At 45.3% G+C, this 24,694-nt stretch overlaps 2 protein-coding genes across 9 annotated transcripts in view; one reads left to right on the top strand and one right to left on the bottom strand.

Moving 5' to 3' along the window:
• TMEM116 (transmembrane protein 116) overlaps nt 1–7,441 on the top strand; it is a 46,655-nt gene extending 39,214 nt beyond the window's left edge. For 7 of the 8 annotated variants that reach the window (XM_027861900.1, XM_027861883.1, XM_027861918.1 and 4 more), the window contains 4 exons: nt 602–740; nt 3,649–3,793; nt 4,968–5,041; nt 6,816–7,441. In XM_027861900.1, coding sequence (XP_027717701.1) covers nt 602–740; nt 3,649–3,793; nt 4,968–5,041; nt 6,816–7,022 — 565 coding nt within the window. In that variant the 3' untranslated portion in view covers nt 7,023–7,441. The remainder of the gene's footprint in view (nt 1–601; nt 741–3,648; nt 3,794–4,967; nt 5,042–6,815) is intronic. The other variant, XM_027861891.1, reaches the window with a different exon arrangement.
• A 5,059-nt stretch (nt 7,442–12,500) lies between these two features.
• On the bottom strand, nt 12,501–14,770 carry LOC114043378 (disintegrin and metalloproteinase domain-containing protein 1-like). Its single transcript, XM_027862482.1, has one exon. It carries the CDS (start codon nt 14,768–14,770, stop codon nt 12,518–12,520), a length of 2,253 nt encoding a protein of 750 aa, XP_027718283.1. The 3' UTR covers nt 12,501–12,517.
• Between the last annotated feature and the right edge of the window lie 9,924 nt (nt 14,771–24,694).

Raw genomic sequence — 24,694 nt, 5'->3', positions numbered from 1 at the left:
TCTCTCTCTCTCTCTCTCTCTCTCTCTCTCTCTCTCTCTCTCCCCCCTCTCTCAGAAGTCTCTCCACTCATCAGAATTCATATCTCCCTGGAAGTATAAAGCCTTCTTCCACGGACCACAAAGCTTGCCTCAGGGTGGGGCAGCATCCACATCAATGAAACCACAGATCCAGTTCCCATTGTCTAGTACTAATAATAACAGCTAATGTGCACATAGTGATTTAAGTTTTGCCAAGTACCTTATAGATATGATCTCGTACCTTACAGATACTGATTCTTGTAACAGCCCTGTGAGGTAGATACTATTATTACTCTATTAGGACAATGTATGCATGTATTTGTGTTCATGTCTGTGTGTGTATGTGTTTGTATGTTTTCATGTGTGCATGTGTTTGGGTATGTGTAGGTGTGTGTGTCTGAGTGTGTGTATGTGTGAGTGAGGAGTGGGGTTGGTAGTGACCAGAGACCCCCAAAGCATCCTGGACATTCTGATGGGTCTCATAGTGACATATTCATTGCTTTGAGTTAGCCATTGGCATCTCTCTGGTCCTAGGACCATAGCTGCTTTGCCCCCCTGACTCCCATTCTTTCATACATCCTAGGTGTCTCCTGATGCACCCGCCACCCCCAGCCATGGCTGAACTCCTGCCCTCTGCCAGCACTTCAGTCTGCAGGGTCCTCTACTTTTACGGGCTCATCGTCTTCCTGACTAGCTTCCTTCTCAGTCTTCTCGCTATTGTGGTACGGTGCCAACTTGCTTTCTGGGGCTGACTGTCTAGCAGTCCAGGGTTGGGTGGGGCTGCTTCTCAGGTCTGGGACAATTTGCATAATACTGGTTCTTCCCAGAGTACTCCACCCCAAATGGGTCAATCTTGGTCTCAGAAACTCAGAGTTGGAAGATTCCTCAGTGTCATGAAGCAGAATGACACTGTGGATAGAGTCTTGAACTTGTATTTAGGAAGATCTGGTTTAAAATACAGCTTTTGGCATTTGACACCTCAATTTGCAATTTATTGAGAAAATTGAGGACATTTGTCATGAAGTTTGCTCTTTTCCCCTTTGCAGCATTTCAAAACCCATTGGCGTTATCCACCTTTCTCTCTTCTTTTACTCCAGGGTCTGATGAAGAGGGGGCCTTTCTCCTCCCCAAGGCCAATTCCTCTATGTATCCTTGATCTCACCCTTCCCGTCTCCTTCAGCAGGTCTCCCTCATAACTGTCACACCCTCCCTAACCTTGAATCGCTCTATGGATTCCTTCCCACTTGACTGCAAACACTTTCATGTCAACCCCATCCTTAAAAAGCCCTAAACTTCTCCAGACCCAGACCCAGCCATCCCCCCAAATTATCATCCTATCTTTTCCCTGCCTTTTGCAACCAAACTCCTAGAAAACTTATTTATACTTGTTAGCCCCACTTTTTCTCCTCTTACTGTGTTCTAAGCTCACAGCATTCTGGCTTCTAAGCTTAGTATTCAGCTGAGTGACTGTTGTCTCCCAAATCACCAGTGATCTGTTAATTACTGAATCTGAATGGCTTCATCCTTCTCTACCTCTATGTAACATCTGACAGCATTGATCGCCCTCTCTCCTCTCTGGGTTTTCATGACACCGCCCTTTCTTGTCTGAACTCCGCTTCCTTTTCAATTCTCTTTGATGGTTCACCATTCACATTGAACCCCTTAACTGTAGTCTAGCACACAGCTCTGTTCTGGGACTCTTCTTTTCTCTCTCTGCTATCTCCCTTGGGACCTCATTAGCTCCTACCAGTTTAATTCTCTCTCTCTCCTTTCCTTCTCTCCCTTTTTCTCTCTCTCTCCCCTTCTCCCTCTCCCTCCCTGTCTCTCTCTTCTCTATCTCAATATATATGTATGTACACACACACACACACACATACACACACACACACACACATGTATATACATATCTCAGATTTATTTACCAAGTCCTAGAGTCTCTTCTAGGACAGCTAAGTGGCACAGTGGATAGAGTTCCCAGCCTGGAGTCAGGAAGATTCATCTTCCTGAGTTCAAATCCAGCTTCAGACACTTACTAACTGTGTGACCCTGGGCAATCCACTTCACCCTGTTTGCCTCAGTTTCCTCATCTGTAAAATGAACTGGAGAAGGAGAGAACAAACCACTCCTGTCTCTGTCAAGAAAACCCCAAATGGGGTGTGGGAGAGTCGGACGTGATTGAAATGACTGAACAGCAGGGGTCACCTCCGAGTTACGATCCTCATCACCGTCTATTGTGTATTTTAAGCTCAAAGTGCCCAGGACAGAGCTCATCATCTCTGCTGCCACATTCTCTTCTCTTCCTAACTTAGCTATTTCTGCTGGGGACTCCATCATTCTTCCAATCACCCTAATTCACAATCTGGGTGACTCCTTACCCTCCTTCACTCCACATATCCAACCTGTCGTCAAATCTCATCACTTCTGCCTCCACATCTCCCCTTTATGCCCTCTTCTCTCCCCTCACTTCAGCTCTTCATAACCTTTCCCCTGCGCGGCTGCAGCAGCCTTCTGGTTGTCCTTCCCACCCAACCTATACTCCATACGGTTGCTGAAGTGATCTTCCTAAAGTGCGGATCTGATCAGGTCACTGCTTCACCCAATAAGCTCCAGTGGTTCCCTGTTGCCTCAAGGATAAAAATATAAACTACTATTTGGCCTTTAAAGTCCTTTATAACCTGGCCCCAAGTACCTTTCCAGCCTTATTATGCATTCCTCCCCTTCTTGTCCAAGGAAACTGGCCATGTAACCTTTCATCTCCTGCCTCCTGCCTTTGCACTGGCCATGGCCCATACCTGGAATGCCCTCCCTCCTTAAATCTCTAGTTTCCTTCAAGCCTCAGTTCAAGACCCACCTTCTACATATCGCCTGACTTGAGCCTCCCAGTGGCTTATACTCTCCCAAAATTTGAATAGATTCTGTATATACTATTTACGTGCAAATTGAACGTAGGCACCTTGAGGGCAGGGACTGTTCTATTTTTATCTTGAATCTCCATCGCCCACCACATGGCCCACCACATACTAAGTGGTGCTTAATAAACGCTTATTGACTTATTTTATTAACTGACTGGGGAAGGCTGGAAAGGTAGGTTAGAGGCCAGTGGTGAAGAATTTTAAATGCCAAATAGTGGAAACTGTATTTGATCCCAGAGTTAATAACCATTGGAATTTGCCTTGAGATGCCAGGACATTTTTTGCATTGGTTGTTTTTTTTAAAAATTAAATTAAAAATGTCAAATGAACAAAAATCTAGTTTCTCTCCTTCCAACAGGGGTAAATCCCTTGTAATAAACATGCATAATCAAGCAAAACAAATTCCCACATTAGTCACATCCAAAAAGTATATGATTGATGTGACATTGATCATCTCTCATCATCAGCTTCCAGAATCGTGATTGGTCATTGTGTTGATCAGAGTTCTTAAGTCTCAAACTTGTTTGTTTTAATGGTGTTGGCATTATCGTATAAATTGTTCTCCTGGTTCTGCTCACTTCACTCTGCCTCTGTTCATACAAGTCTTCCTAAGTCTCTCTAAAACTATGTCCTTCATCATTTCTTCCAGCATAGTCGTATTCCATTATGTTCACACACCATTGCTTCCATCTACCTTCCTCTCCCTTCTCCTCTCCAGGCCTTACTCATGCGGGCCCAGATGCTGTATAAGAGGTTCGTGAAATCTACTGGCTTCCTGGGGGACGAGCAATGGGCCTCGATCCGGGTGGTGGAGCACCGAGTGTGTTTCTATCCAGCCGCCTTCTTTTGCTGCTGGGGTCCAGGTGAGCAGCTCAGGGTTTGAGGAGTCCCAGGGAAGAATAGCTCCAGCCCAGAAAAAGGATTTGAGGGAACCAGCCTGTCAAAGTCTCTGAGGCCTTCAAAACTGCACTGTTGTTCAGTTGTTTTCGACTCTTCGTGACCTCTTTTGGGGTTTTCTTGGCAAAGGCACTGGACTGGTTTGCCATTTCCTTCTCCAGCTCATTTAACAGATGAGGAAACTGAGGCAAATGGGGTTAAATGACTTGCCCAGGGTCACACTGCTAGTAAGTGTCTGAGGTCAGATTTGAACTCAGTTCTTCCTGACTCCCTGCAACTGGATCTATCCACATCCCCTGGTTTCTCCACCCTCCCCCCACTATTTTCTTTTTTTTTTTCAACCCACTATTTTTTTCCACTGTGTGCCTGCCCCCTTTAAAGAGAAGCTGAGGCAGAACTTGTGGTACAGTAGAAAAACCACTGGACCTGGAGTCAGAGAATCTGGGTTTGAATCCTAGCTGTGTGACTTTAGGCAAATCACTTTAACTTTCTTGGCCTCAGTTTCCTCTCCTATAAAAGAAGGGCCATGGATTCTTTAGTTTTAGATCTCTAAACCTAAACCTCTGACTCCCTAGCAAGTAGTCATCCAGCTTTTGCTTGGTAAACTTAGAATGAGGGAACAGTATCTTCCTATAGGCAATCCATCCACCATTAATGCCCAGACTCCAGTGAAATCCATCAGAAAGAGAGACAGAAGACCTGCCAGGTTATTTGTATCTTCAGACTTGAAGCTAAATGTCCATGAAGCTCCCAGTTTCATTTCCAGTGATTCCGTAGCCCAGGAGGGCCACGGGAACTTACCAAAAATCATAGACTTATCAGAATGGAAAGGGTCCTTGGTGGTCATCTAGTTTCCCGTCTCCTTGAGCCAGTTTCCTATCTCTAGTCTGTGCCCAAAAGCTGTTCAACCTTTGTTTGAAGACTTGGAATGAGGACAAGAGGAACCCATTCCCTCCTGAGGAGGCTCACTTCATTAGAAAGTTTTTCCCTACATTAAACTTGAATTTGTTTTTTTTTGGGGGGGAAAGGGGGTGATTTCCTGGTTTCCATTTGCCTTCTGGGGCCAAGTGGAACAATGCTAAACCTCTTCTAGATAGCAATAGCCTTCAAATACTTAAAGACAGTATTCTGTATTCGCAGCTGCCATCTTGGTGATCATAAAGCTGACCAGGCCAGAGAACACCCAGCTGCACATGGCCCTCTATGTTCTCCAGGTAACTCATTCCTGCCTCATCCTTGCCCTTCTGCCCCCTGCTTTCCTTCCTCTGACCTCTGCCCTCCAACCTCCTTGGTCCATATAAATAAATGTTCCCCATTGGCTAAACGTAAGCAGAATTGGCACCCTAACCTGTGAGGAGACTGCTTTGCCAAAATGCCCAAATACATTCTGAAGAGTGCAGGATTCCAGTTGGTTTCATTGGCTGAGGTGCCTTGCTGGCAGCATGATATAGTAAAGAGAGGGCCAGCCTTGGAGTCAGGAAGATCTGAGTTTAAATCTCACCTCTGACATATCCTAACTGGATGACCTCTGGCAAGTCATTTAACTTCTCAGTGACCCAGGCAACTTTCTAAGACTATAAACAGCTGATTTGTATCACTGCAAAGAGTTTTTATACTTGGAATTTCCAACAACAATAAAATCACAAGACTGGATCCCAAAAGACTCCCCCCCCCAAAAATACCAATAAAATCACAAGTCTAGACCCCAAAAGTAGAATAAAAAATACCAATGATATCACAAATCTAGACCCCCAAGAGAAGAATAAAAAAATACCAATGAAATTACAAGTCTGGACCCTAAAAGAAGAGTTCCAAAAAATACCAATGAAATCACAAGTCTGGACCAAAATTAAAAAAAAAAAAGGCAAAATGGAGGAGTGGGGTGTATGTAAGAAAAAATAAAAGCTCTAGGCTGTACTTTCATGAAACTGGGTAGAAAGTAATGTAATTATTTTGGGGGGGAGACAAAAATATTTGGGAGGAATTTAACTTCTGGGAAACTTGAAGGTGGTGGTCCGCTTGCAGGCAATGATCTGACTGAAAGATAAGGCTGACACAAGAAAAATCACAGGATGATGGATTCAGGGAACTTGGGGATGGGAACAGGGATCTGCTAGTCCAGAACTAGCAGTTTGGATTCAGTCAAAGGGTGGCACTTGAGGACCTAGAGGGTCACATGTGGCCTTGGGGCCATAGGTTCCCCACCCCTGTGCTAGTCCAACTCTGTCATTTTATAGAAGAGGAGACTGAGAAGCAGGGAGGGTCACACAGCTGGTATATGCCAGGGGCAGGACCTGAACCCAGCTCTTCCTGGCTTCCTATCAGGCTTTTCTGCTTTTATGTACAGCCTGGGAATTAACTGTCCCTCTGAAGATTCAGCTTGGTACAGAGAGCACTAAGAAGCCATTGACAAATTGGCAAACCCCATTTAAGCCAACTCTTTCAAACTTCTAAAGCCTGGGATGGGATGTGGCTACTAGAGGGATGTCCCCTGCCTCTCTGACCAGTGCCCTGGTAGCACTGAGGCGGCAACAGGCAGTGTCCACTATGAGTTAGGGCAGGGGAGCCGATGCTAGGGCTCGGTGAGTGAGCTTGAGGAAATGTAAGATGTGTAACGAGGGTGGGGCAGTCAGAGTATGGTCTTCTGGGTGCTGAAATTTAGAGGGTATCAACAGCACCACTGTGCTGTGTGTGTGTATCCCCATCCCCTGGCTCACCTCTCCCCTGCCTCCTCAGCAGTGACCAGCCTTTCAGCAACGTAGAAATCTTGAGGTGTCCCCGGGCAAGCTTTCTTTCTCTCCTTGTTGGCCATTCCCTATGTAACCACCACTCAAGAAGAAAACATCTCAGTTATGGTTCTAAGAAGTAGAAATATCCTTTGAAAAGGCAAAGGCTGATGGGTGGCTGAGAACAGAATAGTCCTCATTGGGCAAGAGTTCCATGTGGAAGACTGCAAAGTAGAGATCAATACCCCTCTGTTTCCCCTAGGCTCTCACAGCAGCATCGCAGGGTCTGCTCAACTGTGGGGTCTACGGCTGGACGCAACACAGATTCCACAGGCTCAGGCAGGAGGCCCGGAGGGATGCAGACACCCAGACTCCCCTGCTACGCTCCCAGAAGAGGTTTTACACTGGTGGTCTAGTTGCCCCCGAGTCTAGACCTGCTCTGGCAGATGCTACCTCCACTGTCCTCTGAAGCTTGAGAGGAATTGGGGCCACCAAGGTGGGGACACTCTGCAGGATATGCCTACCAGGCAGTGATGGCGAGGAGGACCATGGGATACTGCCACTACGAGCTGCCCCTCCCAGTACCCCCCGGATTCCAGCCCTCAGAGGATTATTGATATTGGAGCTTGGACATTGGTGACTGGGTTGGTTATTAGTTGCCCTGGGTATGGTCTCTTCTCAGTCATGTGTCTCCTGTCACCATCCATTTCTAGTTGTAAAGATCTCAATTCAGGGAGATAAGCCCACCCCCACCTCCTGGGTGGCTATCATTACCTTAGAGAGGCTCAGAATTGTGGAACTCCCTTATGGAAACAACCAAACCCCAGATAATTATTTATAAATGTTATTGTTAGACATGCAACTCTGTTCCCTTGGAGATGGGGAGGAATAAACACTTACTTCCTCCAACACCTAGTCTGAGATTAACTATAACAGAGGCCTTGGGGGTGGGGACATGGGGGGGGGTGTATGAAGGGGGGGGCCTCAAGAAGCATGAAAAAACAAGGTCAAGATTGACTTTCCTGGAACTAGGGGGCTTTCAAATACTCTTCTTTCTGTTTTCTTATTCACTCTATTCTAAGGCTTGACCAGCCTCTCAAAATCACTACATGCTGGTGGGACAGGAGTTTTAAGGCAAACTAGGCTTAAGTGAAGGAAATGATCAGGAATTCCAAAGGATCAGCAACTGACCCTCATTTCCTGGCAAGTTGGTTTCATATCACAGAATTATAGGACTGGTGACCGAGAGCTGGAAGGGACCTTCAAAGTTACCTAGTCTAAGCCCCTCACTTTATCGTTGTTCAGACGTTTCAGTCCTCTCTGACTCTTCGTGACCCCATTTGGAGTTTTCTTGGCAGAGATACTGGAGTGGTTTGCCGTTTCCTTCTCCAGCTCATTTTACAGATGAAGAAACTAAGGCAAGCAGGGTGAAGTGACTTGCCCAGGGTCACACAGCTAGATCTGAACTCAGCAAGATGAGTCTTCCTGACTCTAGGCCCTACACTCCATCCACTGTGCCACCTAGCTTCTCTTCCCCGCCCCGCCCCCATTTTACTGATGAAAAGAATGAGGCCCAGAGAAAGGAACCGACAAGTAGTAAAAGTAGTTGGGATTCAAACCCAGGTCTCGGGTCCCCAGTAATGTTGCCTGTTCTCCACTGACCCATAACACTGGAGAGCTGATGTCTGGGTATCAGAGATTTAGAGTTGGAAGGGACTCCAGAGGTCAGCTAGTTCAATGCTCTCATTTTACACAAGATGCAGTACAAAGAAGACTGTATTTGGAGTCAGATGACACAGTTTCAAATCCTGCCTCTCACAATTATTCTCTGTACGATCTTGGGCAACAGCTCACATTTACATATCACTTCAAGGTTTGTAAAGCACTTTACATAAATTATCTCATTTGATCCTAACAATTCTGGGAGGGAGGTGCTACTCTTGAGCAAAACTGAGGCAGACAGATGTTAAGTGACTTTTGCCCTGGTAAGTGTCTGAGGTAGGATTCAAACTCGGGACTTCCCGACTCCAAGCCCAATACTATGCATTATGTCACCAATGGAGATACTTCACTTTTCAGGGCCTCAGTTCTTCAATGAAAGGGCTTGACTCTAAGAGCTTATGAATCTTAGGTGGGAGTGGAGGGGCAAGACAAAGTTAGGTTGGGTCTTCTGAGCTGAGAATGGTGCTGGGAATGCCTAGGCCACCTTCTCCTGAGCTTTCCAGTGACCGGAGCTTGGTGTCTCCAACTGCAGGGTCACCATAGCTCAAAAGACAAACACAGGCTGGGGAAGTTCACACCATGGCCCTGGAGTTAGAGGCAGAGTGAGCCAGGTGACTGCGGTAGGATTCGGTGGGAACTCCTGGAGTTTCAGGGGCTTGCTAAGGTACGGGGCATCCCTTCTCCTGCCAGGGGGATTAGTAAGGAGGTCCAAGGGTCCCCAGACCAAGAGCTTCTTGGGAGAAGGTCGGGGGAATTCAGGAGTGATTCTTAGAGTCCCGGACAACATCCCCGCACTCCCCACTCCTGACATCAGAAGGATCCTCGGTTTGGAGCTGGAAGAGACCTTAGCGGTGACCGAGTTCCACCTTCTCATTTAACAGAGAAAGAAACTGAGGACGAGGGAGATTAAAGACCAAGAGCTGAGATTTGAACCCAGGGCTTCTGTTGGCTTGACGTCTCTGTTTCCAGAATGGCTCTTGTGCCCTCACTATTGTCCCCTGGCTCAGGAGATCTGATTTCAGGAGGGAACCGAATCAGGACAAGTACCTCACTCAAGAACTGGGCTTCTACTTACTTTTCCTATTCACGGCAAGGGGGCAGCTAGGTGGCGCCATAGCACATAGAGTACAGGACCTTGGAGTCAAGTCAGTTCTTGAGTTCAAATCCGTCCTCAGATACTTTCTAGCTGTGCGATCCTGGACACTTAACCCAGTTTTCCTCAATTTCCTCACCCGTAGAACGAGCTGGAGAAGGAAATGGCAAACCACTCCAGTATCTTTGCCAAGAAAACCCCCAATGGGGTCATGGAGAGTTGGACATAACTGAAACAACTGAACAACAAATTCATGGCAATACCTCAAGGATATGTGATGGGTCAGTGTAGATGATGCCATACATTGACACCTATGCTTGTCTCTCTGTCTAAACAGATGAACTTCATAAACTGCTGTAGCTGAAAAATTCAACCCTTGGTGGCCAACCTTCTGTTAGTGGTCATCTCCACATTTAGCCAGGCTGTCTGAGCAGGCATTGGAAAAAAATTAAATATATGCATGCATGCACATATGTATGCATGCATAAACATGCATACACACGTATACATATGGACATGTATATATGTATGTATACACACATACGTACACATATACATAAACACACAGACACAGACAAAGAAACAGACATAGACAGACACAGACACAGAAACAGAAACAGATGTGGACATAGACATAGACATAGACATGGACATGGAAACAGACACAGAAACAGAAACAGACATGAACATAGATAGAGACTTAGATATAGACATAGACATAGACATAGACATAGACGTAGACATAGACGTAGACATAGACATACACACAGACACAGAAACAGAAACAGACATGGACGTAGACACAGACTTAGACATAGACGTACCAGACACTGGGACTGTTCCTGAAGTCCTTCTAGCCTGGCAGGGCCTGCCTGAACCTGGGATTGTAAGATCTTGACCTAGAGCTAAAAGTGTCCTTGGAAGACATTTGGTCTAACTGCCTTACTTTACAGATGAGGACACAGGGGACTAAGGTAGGTCCTTGTTCAAGGTCACACAGGTGGTCAACATTTGAAGCGAGAATGGAAGCACTGGCCTCTGACCGCTCCCTCCTGTCCCATGCTTGTGCTCATGGCCACACCCTCCCAGGACCTCGACATCCTAGAATCTTGAGTTCTCAGCAGGGCTCAGTTCTAGGTCTCCCTCCTCTGCCAGGCCTTGTCTCATTCCCCCTCTCCACCTCCATCTGCTACTGCTCTCCCCTCATCTCCAAAAGTCTTTGGTAATTTTGTTTGTTTGTTTTTGCCCATGAGGCCAGGGAACTCACAGTGTGGATACAGGTTGGTGTTTCATTTCATAGACCTGCTGCTAGAAAGGATCGCAGAAGTCATGTATTCCAATCCCCTCATTTACGGATGAGGAAACTGAGGCCAGGGAGGGGACATGACTTGCCCAAGATGACCTAAGTGTTAAGTCTCAGAGATGGAATTTGAACCAGGGCCTCCAACTTCAGAGCTGGCAATATATGAACGTCTTATTGACGAGTGGCCTGAGAGGCTTAGCATGGTGCCTGATCCATAGTAGGTGCTTAATAAATGTTGACTGACTGACTGGGGTTGCACAGCTGAGCATGGGGTCAGGGTAGGACTGCCCCCATCTGGTATATCCATTCCACCACACTGACTCTCACTTATATTGAAGCTGTATATGTTTTGTACTGACTTCTTTCGGAGAATGTAACCTCTTTGAGGACAGGGATCATTTCCTTGTTGTCTCTGTATCACACAGTGCCAACCAGGCAGTAGGATGATGTGTGATCATGGACCTAGCTCAGGGCTTCTTGATCTTGTGTCCTGGATCTCTTGGGCAGCAGGCTGGAGAAATCTGCAGACCTCCTCTTAAAATCAGGTTTTTAAATAATTTTTTTTTTTTTAGGCAATTGGGGTTAAGTGACTTGCCCAGGGTCACACAGCTAGTAAGTGTTAAGTGTTTGGCCTGAGGCTGGATTTGAACTCAGGTCCTCCTGACTTCAGGGCCAGTGCTCTATCCACTGCACCACCTAGCTGCCCCTAGGTTTTTAAATAATTAAAGGCAACGTTAGAGTTCAGTTTGAGTTTAGTAAAGATATAGATGTCATTTTTTTCCCATACAAGTTGACATCTCCCTTTCATCCTGCTGAAATCTATCCACAGACTCCAATCTAGAGCTGGAAGGACCCTCCGAGGCCGTCTGCTTCAACCCCCTCATTTTACAGATGAGGAAACTGAGGCAGGCACAGTCTAAGTGACTCGCACAGGTAGTGTCATAGGTAGGATTTAAGTACTTGGACTCCAGAGTCAGCGCTCTAGAAAGAACTTAGCACAGTGCTAGGCAAACAGTAAGTGCCTAATAAGTGCTTGTGGACTGATTCCACCATAAAATACTGTTCCCTTGTCCTCAAATGGCTGAAATAATAATAATAAAAGCCAACATTTATATAGTACTTTAAGGTTTGTGAAACACTTTACAAAGATCATCTCATTTTATGCTCCAAATAACCCAAACATATGTTATCTCCATTTTACAGATAAGGAAGATGAGGCAGACAGAGGTTAAGTGACTTTGCTCAGGGTCATACAGTCAGTGAATGTCCGAGGCTGGATTTAAATTCAGGTCTTCCTGACTCCAGTGGGCTGCTAGGTGGCACCATAGTGCAAAGAGTGCCAGGTCTAAAGTCAGGAAGACTCATTTTCCTGAGTTCAAATTTGAACTCAGACACTTACTAGCTTTGTGACCCTGGGCAAGTCACTTAACCCCGATTGTCTCAGTTTCCTCATCTGTAAAATGAGCTGGAGAAGGAAATGTCAAACCACTGCAGTATCTCTGCCAAGAAAACCCCAAATGGAGTCATGATGATTCAGACATGACTGAAATGGCTGAACTGAACTCCCCAGGCCCAGCCCTATACCGCCTCGCTAAATGCTTGAACTGAATTAAAAACCCTCTGTCAGTCACCTCTACACCCCATGAGATTTCAATAGGACTTTAGTGGGAGTGATATTCATTCATTTTTAATTAAAAAAAAAACAAAAACAACTGGACGCATGACCATCTTCCTAGCAGAGCCTGGTGCCTAGTGGGGAAGCCGGGGGCTGGTGACCTGGCCCTCTGCTGGGCTGTTACGAGCACGCACAGAAATGAAAGGGCCCTGTGCAGCCGGGGGCTTGTGCCTAGCCAGCCTCTCTATCCACTGAACTATCTTGAACCTCCAGCTCTTTGGCCCAGGCCTTCTCCATCTTCCGCCAAAAGCAAATCCCCACAAAGGTAATGGGCGTGAGCAGCAGGGCGGTGGCCATCAGGAGCCAGAAGAGGGCAGTCAGCTTCGGGTGGATGACCCTGACCTTGGGGGAGGGACCGCTGTCCAGGCTGCCGCCTTGGCCCTGAGATTCACAAGTGGGCGGGCTGTAGCCATAGTCGCAGTGACAGTTTTTGAGGTTGTTGCAGACGCCCCTCTCGTGACATCTGACCAGGCTGCAGTCACGGTGGAGCATGGCCCCAGCGTCCAGGCACGACTGGTTGATACAGATCTTCCGGGGGCCGCAGGAGGTGCCATCTTTTACCAAGCCACCATTGGGGATGTCCAGGGCATCGTGGAGATCCGCGCCCCAGCACCATGTGTCTTCCATGCGGAACTGGATGAAAGCATGGTGGCTCTTTATATGGGGAAGCCTCTGGACATTCTCACAGTACAAGCTCCCGCACATGATGTCCTTGGGTTGGCACTTGATAAAGACCCTGACTGGCCCTTGCCACTTGCTGCCACAGTTCCCAAACCGGTCCCCATGGGTGTTCATGCGATAGCAGCGGGCTGGGGCAGCTCTGGAGCCCTCACCAAACACCTCCACGCACTGGTTCTCCAGGCTCCTACACCGCCCCTGGTAGCAGGAACCTTCGCCCTTGCATGGGGTGCCATCTTGCTTGTAGGAGTCAGGCTGGCACCACAACGAGGTGCCATTGCAGTATTCGGGGAGGTCACACTCATCCGCGCTGGGACGACAGGGCGTGGCCGCTTGGGCAAACCTGCATTTTCTACAGCAGGGCCCAAAAGCACAGTCTGAGCCCTTCTTCAGCCGGCATGAGGGCAGGCAGCATGGGTCCTTCTTACAGGCGCGATGACTGCCGCAGTCACACGCCTCCCCTTCCTCCACAATCCTGTTCCCGCAGTACTGCCTTCCAAAGGGGCTCCTCGGCTCTGGCCTGTCGTACAGGCAGCTCCCTTGGCCCCTGTCCAGCATCTCATAGAAGTTTTCCACACTACAGTTGCTGAAGCTCCCCTCCAGGGTGACGGACGTGTGCATGGAACAGAGAAGCGAATCAGGGCACGTGCAGCCTGGATGATCATGCTTCAGGCCCAGGTTGTGGCTCAGCTCGTGGGCCAGGAGGGCCGCAAATCGAGGCACATCTTCGTGATGGAAGACCTCCACACCTGTCATGTTCCCGGAGGTGCAGATGCTCCCCACAAACGCCTGGCCTTGGTGGCTCCCAAGATCCTGCCCAGTGACCAGGTGAGCAACATCATGCCTTGCCCTTTTGGGGAGTTCTGAAGCTTGCCATCTGTTAAAGCCATAGAGTGTTTCTTGCAGGTCCCAAGAGATCTGCACTAGGTCCCTCTCAGACCATATCTCCACCCCAGCCAACACTACTTCTAAGTTGATCTGCTTCATGCGTTGGTTGACCAAAGAAAGGACATCCAAGAGTGTCTGAGTGGTTGTGGTCACGTTCCTGTCCCACATCTGGAACCGAATGTTGTCTACCACTATAAAGATCTCCAAGTACTTAGTCTGTGACCAGGCATAGGGGAAGTGTGCTGGGGAGAGTTCCGTCGGGCCAAGGCCTTTCGCGCTTGCCCAGGACTCTTGGCTTTCCCTTTCCTTGACCCCACAGGCATCACGTGATACCTTAGACAAGCGATACACAGCATGCTCAAATTTTTTGGAGGATTTCACTGGCAGGATGCCAAAGGCAACTGTCTGGATGATAAGGATTCCCTTGAGTCCTGAGCAGGTGCTGATGGATGCAAAGGACCCCTGGTCACCTACCAGGTACCCATCATAGTAGCAATCATCTTGGATAAAAGGCATGTCCAGGCCTGGGATCCCATTGGAGTAGGTATAGACGGGGAAATTCTGGACAGAGAGCCCTCTTTTCTGCTTCAGGCTAATGACATGCCAACTCCCTTTCATAAAGAATGAATAGTGCATTTTCTCTGGTTGGTCTTCTCTCCTCCAGCTCACCAATCTCCTGGGGATGATGATTTCATAGAAAGAGAAATACACTGATCTCTGAATGCAGTACATGCCTGGAAGAAGGAGCTCCACCAACAGCAAGAAGGCCCCCAACTTGACATGGGAGGGACTGAATCCAAACCCCAAGCTTTCCATCCGGGGACCCCTGGATGGAAACTCTTTCTGCTCCTCATCCATGGCCCCTTGACTCTCTAGGAGGGAGCATAGCTGGAGACGCAGACACGGATATGACCCGAAAGAGGCAGTTAATGATACTGGGCCTCTGTCCTTCAGCCCCTTGACTCACCCCCCGGTCTTCTGGGTGACATGGCCCTATCTCACCCCCAAGGCTCTATAAGCTGCGTGCAGAAGAGTTGACTCTCACCCCCAGAGATTCCCCAGGCTCTCAGATGACCCCCTTCTCTGCCGATGACCCTAACACAGGGTCTGCTTTTGTGATATCCCTATGGCAACAGCAACCAGGGCTCTTTGGATCTCCTCCCTGAATGAGCTCCTTCGGCCTTACAGTGGGGCTTTTACTACGGTACCCGAGCCTTGGATGGGACCCAGTGTCATCCCTCAGAGCCATGGGAAACCCCTCCCCCACCACTCGGCTATCCGTTGCTCTGCTGGCTTTGAATCCAACAGTTCCAGAGGTGGGGGCCATAGGTCTGCATGCGGACAGAGCTCTGCTCTATTCCCAAAGCAAGACTGTTCCCTGGTCTGTTCCATCGTGTTTCCCTTTCTGGCACTCAGCCTCCTCTCTGGGCCATCGATGGACTAACGACCTTGGACCTTGTCTAAACCAGAGCAGCCTGGCCATACGCTAGCCTTCTCCCAAGGGACCAAGTTCTGTTATGAAGATGGCCTCCAAAGCAGGACAGAGCCAGCCACTCTCTCCTCCTCCCACTGAAATTCTCCTACCCTCTGAGTGATGGAGCCTCCCCTCTGGGCTCTGGCTCTCCTTCACAGGTTTCTAGACTAAGAGCTGGAAAAGACGTTAGACAGCATCCGGTCCGACCGCCTCACTTTACAGACGAGGAAACTGAGGTCCAGGGAAGCTAGGGGACTGGCCGGAGGTCACGTGGGTAGTAAGTGTAGACGGGATCTTAGACCTAGAGCAGAAGGGGGCATAAGGGGTCATCTCTTCCGTCTCACGTAACAGGTAAGCAAACTGAGACCCTGAGAGTTGGAATAATTTGTCCAAGTAACAGAACTGACTTTCAAATCCAGGATCTCTGATTCCAAGGTCAGTGCTCTTTCTGCTACACTGTGAGGGGCGGCAGGAACGAGGACAGTGGAGGCATGCCCGTTCTACCTGACAGGTGCCACCAACCATGACAATGATGCTCAGGCTGGCACGAAGCAGAAACAGTAAAGTCTGGAGCACTGCAGGGGGTTCCTCCAGGTAGGAAGACGACGGACAGGGTCCGTTGTCTGAGTGCAGGGATTTGGTGCTTCGGGATGGGAGGAAGAGAATTGCTTCTGGTGGTCAAGAATATATCCACTCACATCCAGTGCTCGGGCATCCTGCTATATTCTGAGCCTTGTACAAATTGTCTGAAGGGTCCTGTATTCTGTGCTTTGTGCAAACTGTCCTGAAGGGCCTGTCCGAGGAGAATCATTTCTTTTTCTTTTTTCAAATGTTTTACTGATGCCTTTTGTTTTCATACCACAGGCATCTCCTGATATATTCCTTCCCTCTGCCCATCAACAACCCTCTCCATTTCTCAGCTCTGGGCATTTTCACTGACTGTCCTTCAAGCCTCGAACATTCTCTGTCCTCATCTCCCCCTCCTGGATTCTCTGGCTTCCTTGCAGTCCCAGCTAAAATCCCACCTTCTGCAGGAAGCTCTTCCTGATTCCTCTCAATTTGTGCCTAGTTTATGTTAATTACTTCCTGTTTATCCTGTATATAACTTGTTGCTTGTTGTCTCCTCCATTAGACTGAGTTACTCAAGGGGAGGAACTCTCTTTTTGCCTGTGTTTGTATACCAGCACTTAGCACAGTGCCTGGCACATAGGAGGCACTTAATAAATGCTTATTGGCTGGCACATAGTAGGTGCTTAATAAGTGTTTACTGACTACCCAATGGGGGACTGACCAACAAAAGGCCAGGCCTTAAGAGCATGCAAAGTGTGCTCTGTCTGATGCAGTCCCCAACATGGATGTTTGCTGGGCCTGTTTCTAAGCATGCACCATGATGAAGGCCCTGCTCTCTACTTTAGAGCAGGTGCAGGTCATCTGACTGTTTCCTGTCCCCTAATTGTGTGCTGAAGAGGAGACTTTTTGATTGGCCATCAAAATGAAAGCTGTGTGTCCATACAGAAGCCCCAGTGACTCAATCTCTCATTCTTTCCTCCCTGGCTAAGCCATAGTGAAGAGGATGGACTTCTGTGATCTCCAGCAGTGGGGAGTGGGTTTCACTTCACCCTTACTTTGGTTTTCCTCTTACTTTGTTTTTTAAATCAAATTAACCAGCCATTTATCTGTTTCATTGGTTCCCCCCCCCCCCCCGCCCCCATAAAACCACCTCATAGTTTCACTTATTGCTTTGGTGGTTTAATCACTTTCAATTTTGTTGATGTCTCCTTTGATTTTCAGAATTCCCAATTTGGTGTTTAAGTGGAGACTTTTAATTTGTTCTTTTTCTGTTTTTTAGTATCATGCCCAATTCACTGATCTGCTCTTTTAAATGGGAGTGGGAGTAGGAGGGGTTTTATGGAGGTAGAATCAATGAGCCTTGGTCACTGCCTAGATGTTGGGGGAGTGGGTAATGGAGGGGGAGGGTCAACGGCGACTCTCTGGTCATGAACCTGGGTGATTTGAAGCTGTGCTGGTACCTTTGACAGCGATAAGGAAGTTTGGAAGAGTGAGAAAGTTATTATGCTGTTTTGGACATAATGTGTTTGCCTATGGTAAATCCAGGTGGAAGGACAGGGAATTTTTTTCCCTATGTATTGATAATCATTTAAGATCATTTGAACCCCAATAAGGGCCAAAGTCTGAACTAATCAACCAGAAGAAGCACTCTACCATAATAGATATTCCTTTCTTTTTTCTCTGAATGAACTCAAAATGCCCCTTCCTGTGTTAGTAACTACAGGACCAGATGACGCTGACCAGCATTCTTTTGTTTATGACCACTAAGGTGCCTTAACCCAGACACTACCTTGAATAATGGGACTTGTCTTATCTTGGTATTTTATGGACATATACGATACTATGTCGTGTTAATGGTAAAGGAAATACAGATATCCTGGATCTATAATTTCAGTTAACACTTTGACATTCTCCTATCTTATTGTATTTACAACCTATTCAATTAAGAAAATTCCTTTCTCATGCTATGGTTAAACATACATGGAGACCATAAATCTGAGTAACACGGACATCCTGAGTCAGGATTTAAATGTCCTCCTAAAATTGCTAAGTCAGTCAGAGTTAAAGCTCTGGCTCCATGTACATGTCGCTAACTTAAGGGAATAAACAAGATGAATTTACTCAACACCTAGCTTGTTGCCTCTTTAACCAACTTTCAGGTCAACAGTTATGGTGCCAGTGACTACAGATGGAACTGAAGGAGTAGAAGAAAACAGTACCCCACCCCGGCAATGGCAGTGGCTTGGGCGCCTCAGGATCCATTTTTCCTGGCGTTCTAACCTTGAAGTGGTAGGGAAAGTTCTACTATTCCCAGCTTCCATGGGCCTCCCACTAGTTTGGTTGAAGTCCAAAAAAAATTCCCTTTACAAAGCTAGCTGTGGGGTCAGGGATCAAGTCAAGGTTCAATCACTCTGTATCAGGTGGATCCCTTCAGGTAAGAATTGGTCTAGGAAAATTAGCTATGGATCAATCAGAAACTAAAACTAGAAATCTGGCTAACAAGACCACTGCCTCTTATATGTCAAGCCATTACCAATCTGATGACCACAAATACTGTCAGCACTGACATCAGTTAACTAAAGATAGCCCCAAATTATGTTGGCCACGATAAGGTTCTTTTGACAGGTCAAAGTTACTTTCTCTTAAAACCAAATTAAGTTTAAAGGCCAACAAAACATCTAGCCAGGAGTGGGAATGTTTTCATAGTTGGGTTGCTGAGAGAGAAGGAAAGGCAGAAGCCTCCTAAGGCTCGCAAAGCTGCTTCAGCACTCTGTCTCAGGCTCTGAACAATCTCTTTCCCCACTCCTTTCCCTTAAAGGCTATGGTCCTGACAGGGACTCAGATCCCGAACTTAACTTCATTAGGGTTTACCCCTTTAAATTTGCAACTTCAGGGGCACCCTGAAGAAGGCTCGCAAGTTCCATTTACACTATCAGGTCTTAGATCCTTGCAAATTCCCCAACCTTCCTTCCTCAAAATAATAATAAATAGCCAATTTGTGTTGAGGGTTTCTAACAAGCCTCTAATTCTCCCTCTCTCTGTCATTCAATGCTCATTATGTCTGTATTGTATTTGTCCTGTCAATTTGTCTGTCAGTGTGTGTATCTGTGTCTGTATCATGTGTGCTATGACAAGACTATTACCCTGTAAGATTTAAAATGCAGCCAGAGACTTCTAAGGGCTGTAGCTAGGGAAAAAAAAAAACAAACAAACTTGTAAGACTCTTTTCCTTGTGGGTCCGGGCCTGGCCAGCCTAGAGCTACAGTGAAAAGTCAGATATAGCTAAAGACTAAATCTTAGCACATTCTGGAGGTTTTGAGATTAATCATTAAGAAATTGGGAAATTTATCATTTTGGGAATGTTGGAGAAAACTCCTGAGACTGGGGGTAATTCCAGGAGCTCACCCTCCACTAAAACACCTCCTCCCAATCCTCATTCCTCAGCATTCCCTACTCCTTCCTCAGAGATAAGCATCTCAATATGGGGATTTTTAACAGAAGAGAAGAGAATGCTGAAGAATTGTAGGGAAAACTTAAATCAGCCTTCCCCACCTGGCAAAAAGAGGGGAGGGGCAGCTATCACAGACTAGCAGTGTCCGTCCCTAACAGCCCTGTGCCACTGGGCACCTTGCAGCCCGCCCCTCTAGGCAAGGCCTGGGAGTATCATCCAGGTTCAGTACATTCTGCCCACCCTGCCCCAGCAGCTGCAAATGGCATCAGCCTCAGTAAATTCTGCAGCTGTGGGGAGGGGAGAGGTAGATGGGTCAGACCTATGATGAGATTGCCTACACCCTTCCACCAAGAATTATCACCCCTGGGAAGGCCCTGGCATCAGTCACCCAAACCCCTAGCAAGGTCTGGCTTGCCACTATGAGGCGAGAGGCCAAACACCCTCTGCTCTTGGTGAGCCCCATTTCTCTGTTCTAGTTTTGGAATTTATGGCAAGCTATTTTATCTCTGTTTGCCCTATTTCCTGAATTGTAAAGGGAAAAAGAATAATGGTTGTTGTCATGGGATCAAAATGATATAGTGATTGTAAAGTGCTCAACACAATGACTGGCATATGTCAGACAACATTACTATTATCCCTCTAATTTAATGTATTTGTTCCATGTCTGATTAGTTTTTAAATACCAAGAGTAATAAGATCAATAATTTCTATATGTGATAATCCGGAAATGCAATGTATTGCTGTATTTCTAAATTGTATTATATTCCTAAAACTCTTAGATTGCAAAATTTGAGAGACCATTGTGAGGTAGAAATGGTGTAAATGAATTGGTCTTTTAAAAGGATATGATAAAAATGAGAAAATTTGAAAACTGTTAACTATCTAGTGAAGTATATTTGATTATAAGCAGGTAATAATAATACCGATATTTACTATGATAGCAGATTTTTCATTTGAAATTATAAAAATGTAAGAATATATGGTGGTTTAAAGTTTTAGTTTCAACAGTTAATGATGAGATGAAAGATTCTCTGTGCAAAGTGATTTGGAAGTGCATTCATCTAAATTAATAATGGGTTGTTTCAAAGTTTATTACTATTGTGGAAATAATACCTGCTTATACTGTGTGTGCTGTGGTACAAACATGTTTTATTTTTTTTATTTTTATTTTTTCAAACATGTTTTATTGTTAACAACTTATTGACATGCACTATTTTGGAATTAATTAGGTATCCTCCCAAGTCTTTTATGACAATTGGAGCAAAGTCAGTCTCTTATAATCAAATTCATTTGTTTAACTCTTGAACTCAGGGGTGGAAAAGCTTCTACCTGCAAAATTGTCATCATATACACATGTATAGGGTTGGATCCTCAATAGCATCTAATTTACCTGAAAGGAATTGGAATCAAAGTGGAAACTTTTGAAGATAAGCCTGGTCCTCTCAAATATCAGGGCCTCAATTAGGAAAAAGAAATGTGAATTTATAGATAATAATCTTTTCCTTTAAAGTGCTAAGAGTATTGGGCCTTAGAAATGAAAATGTTACCATTAGTGATTATGAATCCAGATTTGCTTTGTTCATCCAACTAAATTAAGGTCACCCGATGTTAATTAATTGGTTCTGTTTCAAGATTTAAATACATGATAATTGCTTATGGTATGGTTATATTTCTGAATTTTCTTATATGGTGTAATCTGGTAAAAAAAAAAATTGTATCAGCTATGTTGTTGAAAAAGCAATTCCTTTTATGACCTAGAGATGTTAGATTAAGAATTGTGCCCACCTCCAAAAAAATTGGAGAGAATGACTGGGTTAGAATAAACTTTCAAATTTTATCTATATTTAAGAGGAAGTTTCACATAAAATTCAAAAGTTTCCTGTGTTATGTATTTCCTACTGAGTAAATGAGAATCCTTGGAGAAAAAAATATAGGGGTGTGATTTTCAAGCCTGCTTCATCTAAGGATATACTTATATATCTTAATTTGGAGATTTATGGACTACCACATCCACTACCTATGTGAGATTCCAGAATGTAATAATTTTCCTAATTTCTAGAGATATGTTTAAAGACAAAGGGAAAAGGTACGGAGTAAATATTTAAAGGCTCGATAATATTTGTTATTGTGATAAGCTAATTTAATTGGGTATGGTTTTTCTTGGCTTATAAAAACTGAATCTCCTCTCCACTACAAACACCTTTTTGACTAAGGAACTGTGTGACATTTAGGAATTCTATAATAACTAGGGATTCAGTTTGTTATAATACTTTGGGAATTTATTTATGTTACTTGAGGATATATTACACCAACTTAGTTTTAATGAATTCCAATTTTAAAGGCTTATTTTTGCTTGAAGGTGGAAAAGAGAGATACCTATCATTTTAAAAGTTTCCAACTAATTTTCTTCCATAAAAGTTAAGTGATTATTCTTCTTAACATAAGGATAAATTTTAAGCAGTTTTTAAGAAAAGGAAATAGGAGCAGCTAGGTGGCACAGAGGATAGAGTGCTGGCCCTGGATTCAGGAGGACCTGAGTTCAAATTTGGCCTCAGACACATAACACTTACTAGCTGTGTGACCCTGATCAAGTCACTTAATCCCCTTGCCTAGCCAAGAAAAAAAAAAAGGGAAATAGTTTTAGAAGAAATATTTTGAAAAAAAATCTCGTTTAATTTTTTTGAAAGCCTACTAAATTTTCATTTGCAAGATAGTTTATTGTTAAATTAATGTAATGAGCTGTAAAGCAAAAGAGATCTTGCTGTTTTGATCCGAATTTGTAATCATTCCACGGCCTAAGCAAGAGTTAAATTAGTGTTTGCACTTGTCATAGTTTAAGATTCAATTCTTGAAGTGTCTCATTTTTTCAGAGTGAGTATAATTACAGAAGAATAAACAAGTTTATGAACAAGGACATAATTCCATCAACATGTGAGGTCAAAGTTAGGAACCTCTTGTTTTGTTTAAGGAATGGGATTCCAGTACAGACAGTTATGTTAGTGAAGAGTAGTAACTTATGAGCTCTTTTGTGCTAACTTAATGGGAAATCTAATATTATTTTTAATCTGGAATTAGAGATTTATGCAAACTGCTCAAGACTCACCTTAAGGTATTCCCATTGTAGGGGCAGCTAGGTGGCGCAGTGGAGAGAGCACTGGTCCTGAAGTCAGGAGGCCCTGAGGTCAAACCCGGCCTCAGACCAAACACTTGACACTTTCTAACTATGTGACTCTGGGTAAGTCACTTAACCCCAATTGCCTAAAAAAAAAAAAGAGGAAGTGTTCCCCTTGTTTAAAGGGATTCTGAGAGCAGTAATATTTTTCTGTGACCAGTCTCTTACTGTTACCAATGCGAGATTAAATACTTGTCGTCTAGGATATGTGATCCTTGAGAGCTAAACTCACCTGGAGCATTGATTATTGGAACTCACTATTCAAGACTTTATGGACAGCAATTTGCTATTGTTTTGAGCTGTGATTACAGGGATAGTTGTCTGAGTTGTCATGAAGGCAACAGTAGAGTGGAATGTGCTGCAGCCTGAGAATTGCTGAAGAGGGGTTCTGTTTCTGGGAGCCAAGATGGCGGAGTAAGAAGTAAGTCACTCTCACCGTCCTTTAGTAACCTCTGAAAGCCCGGAAAATATCGCCGCAGGAAAAACCCTGGAACAGCCGAATCAGCAGAAAGATGGGGTGCAGCAGTCCTGTAGCCCAGGTAGCTTGAGGGATTAACGGGAAAGGCCCCTCTTGCCTTGGGGGAAGGGGAGCAGTACAGAACAGGAGACATCCCAGAAAGCTAGCAGAAAGCCCTACCTCAACATACTGGGGGAGATCCTGAACCCCAGGTGGTGGAGCAGGCAAACACCAACACCAGGACCCCTGAGTGCCTCAGTAAGGGCAGGGGAACCAGTGGAAACTGGCTCGGAAAACCACCAAGTGCCTCGGTGTTCTCCGTCAGCCAAGTCTCCCAATGCCTCAGCAAAACTCTGGGAGGCGCTCCAAGGGAGAAAGCCCTAGGTGGAGAAAGATCCCCCAGCAGCGAAATATCCATCTGAAAGGAGCCAAAGAAAGTGAAAGGAAAGGCCCAGGTGAACAGGCAACCTCCAGGGGCCAAACTATCCAATCCTACCCCTAGAGTTCCAGTGTTGCTGATTCCAGCCCAACACCAGGTAAGCTGCCAGAACCCTACAGCTTCCAACTGCCAGCAGTTGAGGCCCCCCAGCACACAAAGCTAACGACCAGACCCCAGGCTCCCAACACAAAAAGCTTGGGTCAGTGCCCCCGACTCCTCAGCAAGAGAGCTCAATCTTTTTAAAGGCCAGTAAATAAGCAAACACCATGAGCAAAAAAAAAAACATACTACAGATTCTTATCATGGGAACAGTGAAGATCAAGGCAGAAATTCTGAAGAGGATGACATTGTCAACAATTCCACATCTGGAACCTCAAAAGGGAATATGAACTGGTCTGAATCCCAAAAAGCCTTCTTGGAAGAGCTCAAGAAGGACTTTAAAAGTCAAATAAGAGAGGTAGAAGAAAAATTGGGAAAAGAAATGAGAAGTGTGCAAGAGAGAGTCAATACCTTGGAAAAGAAAGGACAAAAATTAACTGAAGAAAACAACTTCTTAAAAAGCAGAATTGGCCAAACAGAAAAGGAGACACAAAAACTCACTGAGGAGAAGAATTTCTTGAAAAATAAAATGGGTCAAATGGAAAAGGAGGTACAAAATCTAATAGAGGAAAACAATTTGTTAAAAATTAGAATGGGGGGGCGGAGCCAAGATAGTGGAGTAAAAGCAATGACTTGTTTGAGCTCTCCCCCAAATCCCTCCAAATACCTGTAAAAAAAAATGGCTCTAAACAAATTCTCCTGAAAGAGATCCCAAATTGAAAATGCCAAGGAATATAGTAGCCACATTCTAAAATTACCAGGTCAAAGAAAAAATACTGCAAGCAGCCAGAAAGAAACAATTTAAATATCATGGAACCACAGTCAGGATTACACAGGACCTTGCAGCTTCTACATTAAAGACTGTAGGACATGGAATATGATATTCTATAAGGCAGAGGAGCTTGGATTACAACCAAGGATCAACTACCCAATGAAAATGAGCATAATCTTTCAGAGGAGGAGATGGACATTCAACAAAATAGGGGAACTTCCAAACCTTCCTGATAAAAAGACCAGAGCTCAACAGAAAATTTGATCTTCAAATACAAGACTCAAGAGAGACATAAAAAAGCAAATGGGACAGAAAAAAACAATAACATGTAATTAATAAGAGCAAACT

This window comes from Vombatus ursinus, unplaced genomic scaffold (genome assembly GCF_900497805.2).
Source record: "Vombatus ursinus unplaced genomic scaffold, bare-nosed wombat genome assembly UNPS02001287.1, whole genome shotgun sequence".
Taxonomy (NCBI): domain Eukaryota; kingdom Metazoa; phylum Chordata; class Mammalia; order Diprotodontia; family Vombatidae; genus Vombatus; species Vombatus ursinus.
Note: the sequence above shows the minus strand (reverse complement) of the source record. Positions and strands in the feature narration are given on the sequence as shown.

Coding starts and splice junctions, on each gene's coding strand:
- LOC114043378 (XM_027862482.1), bottom strand. CDS start 14,770: ATGGATGAGGAGCAGAAAGAGTTTCCATCCAGGGGTCCCCGGATGGAA.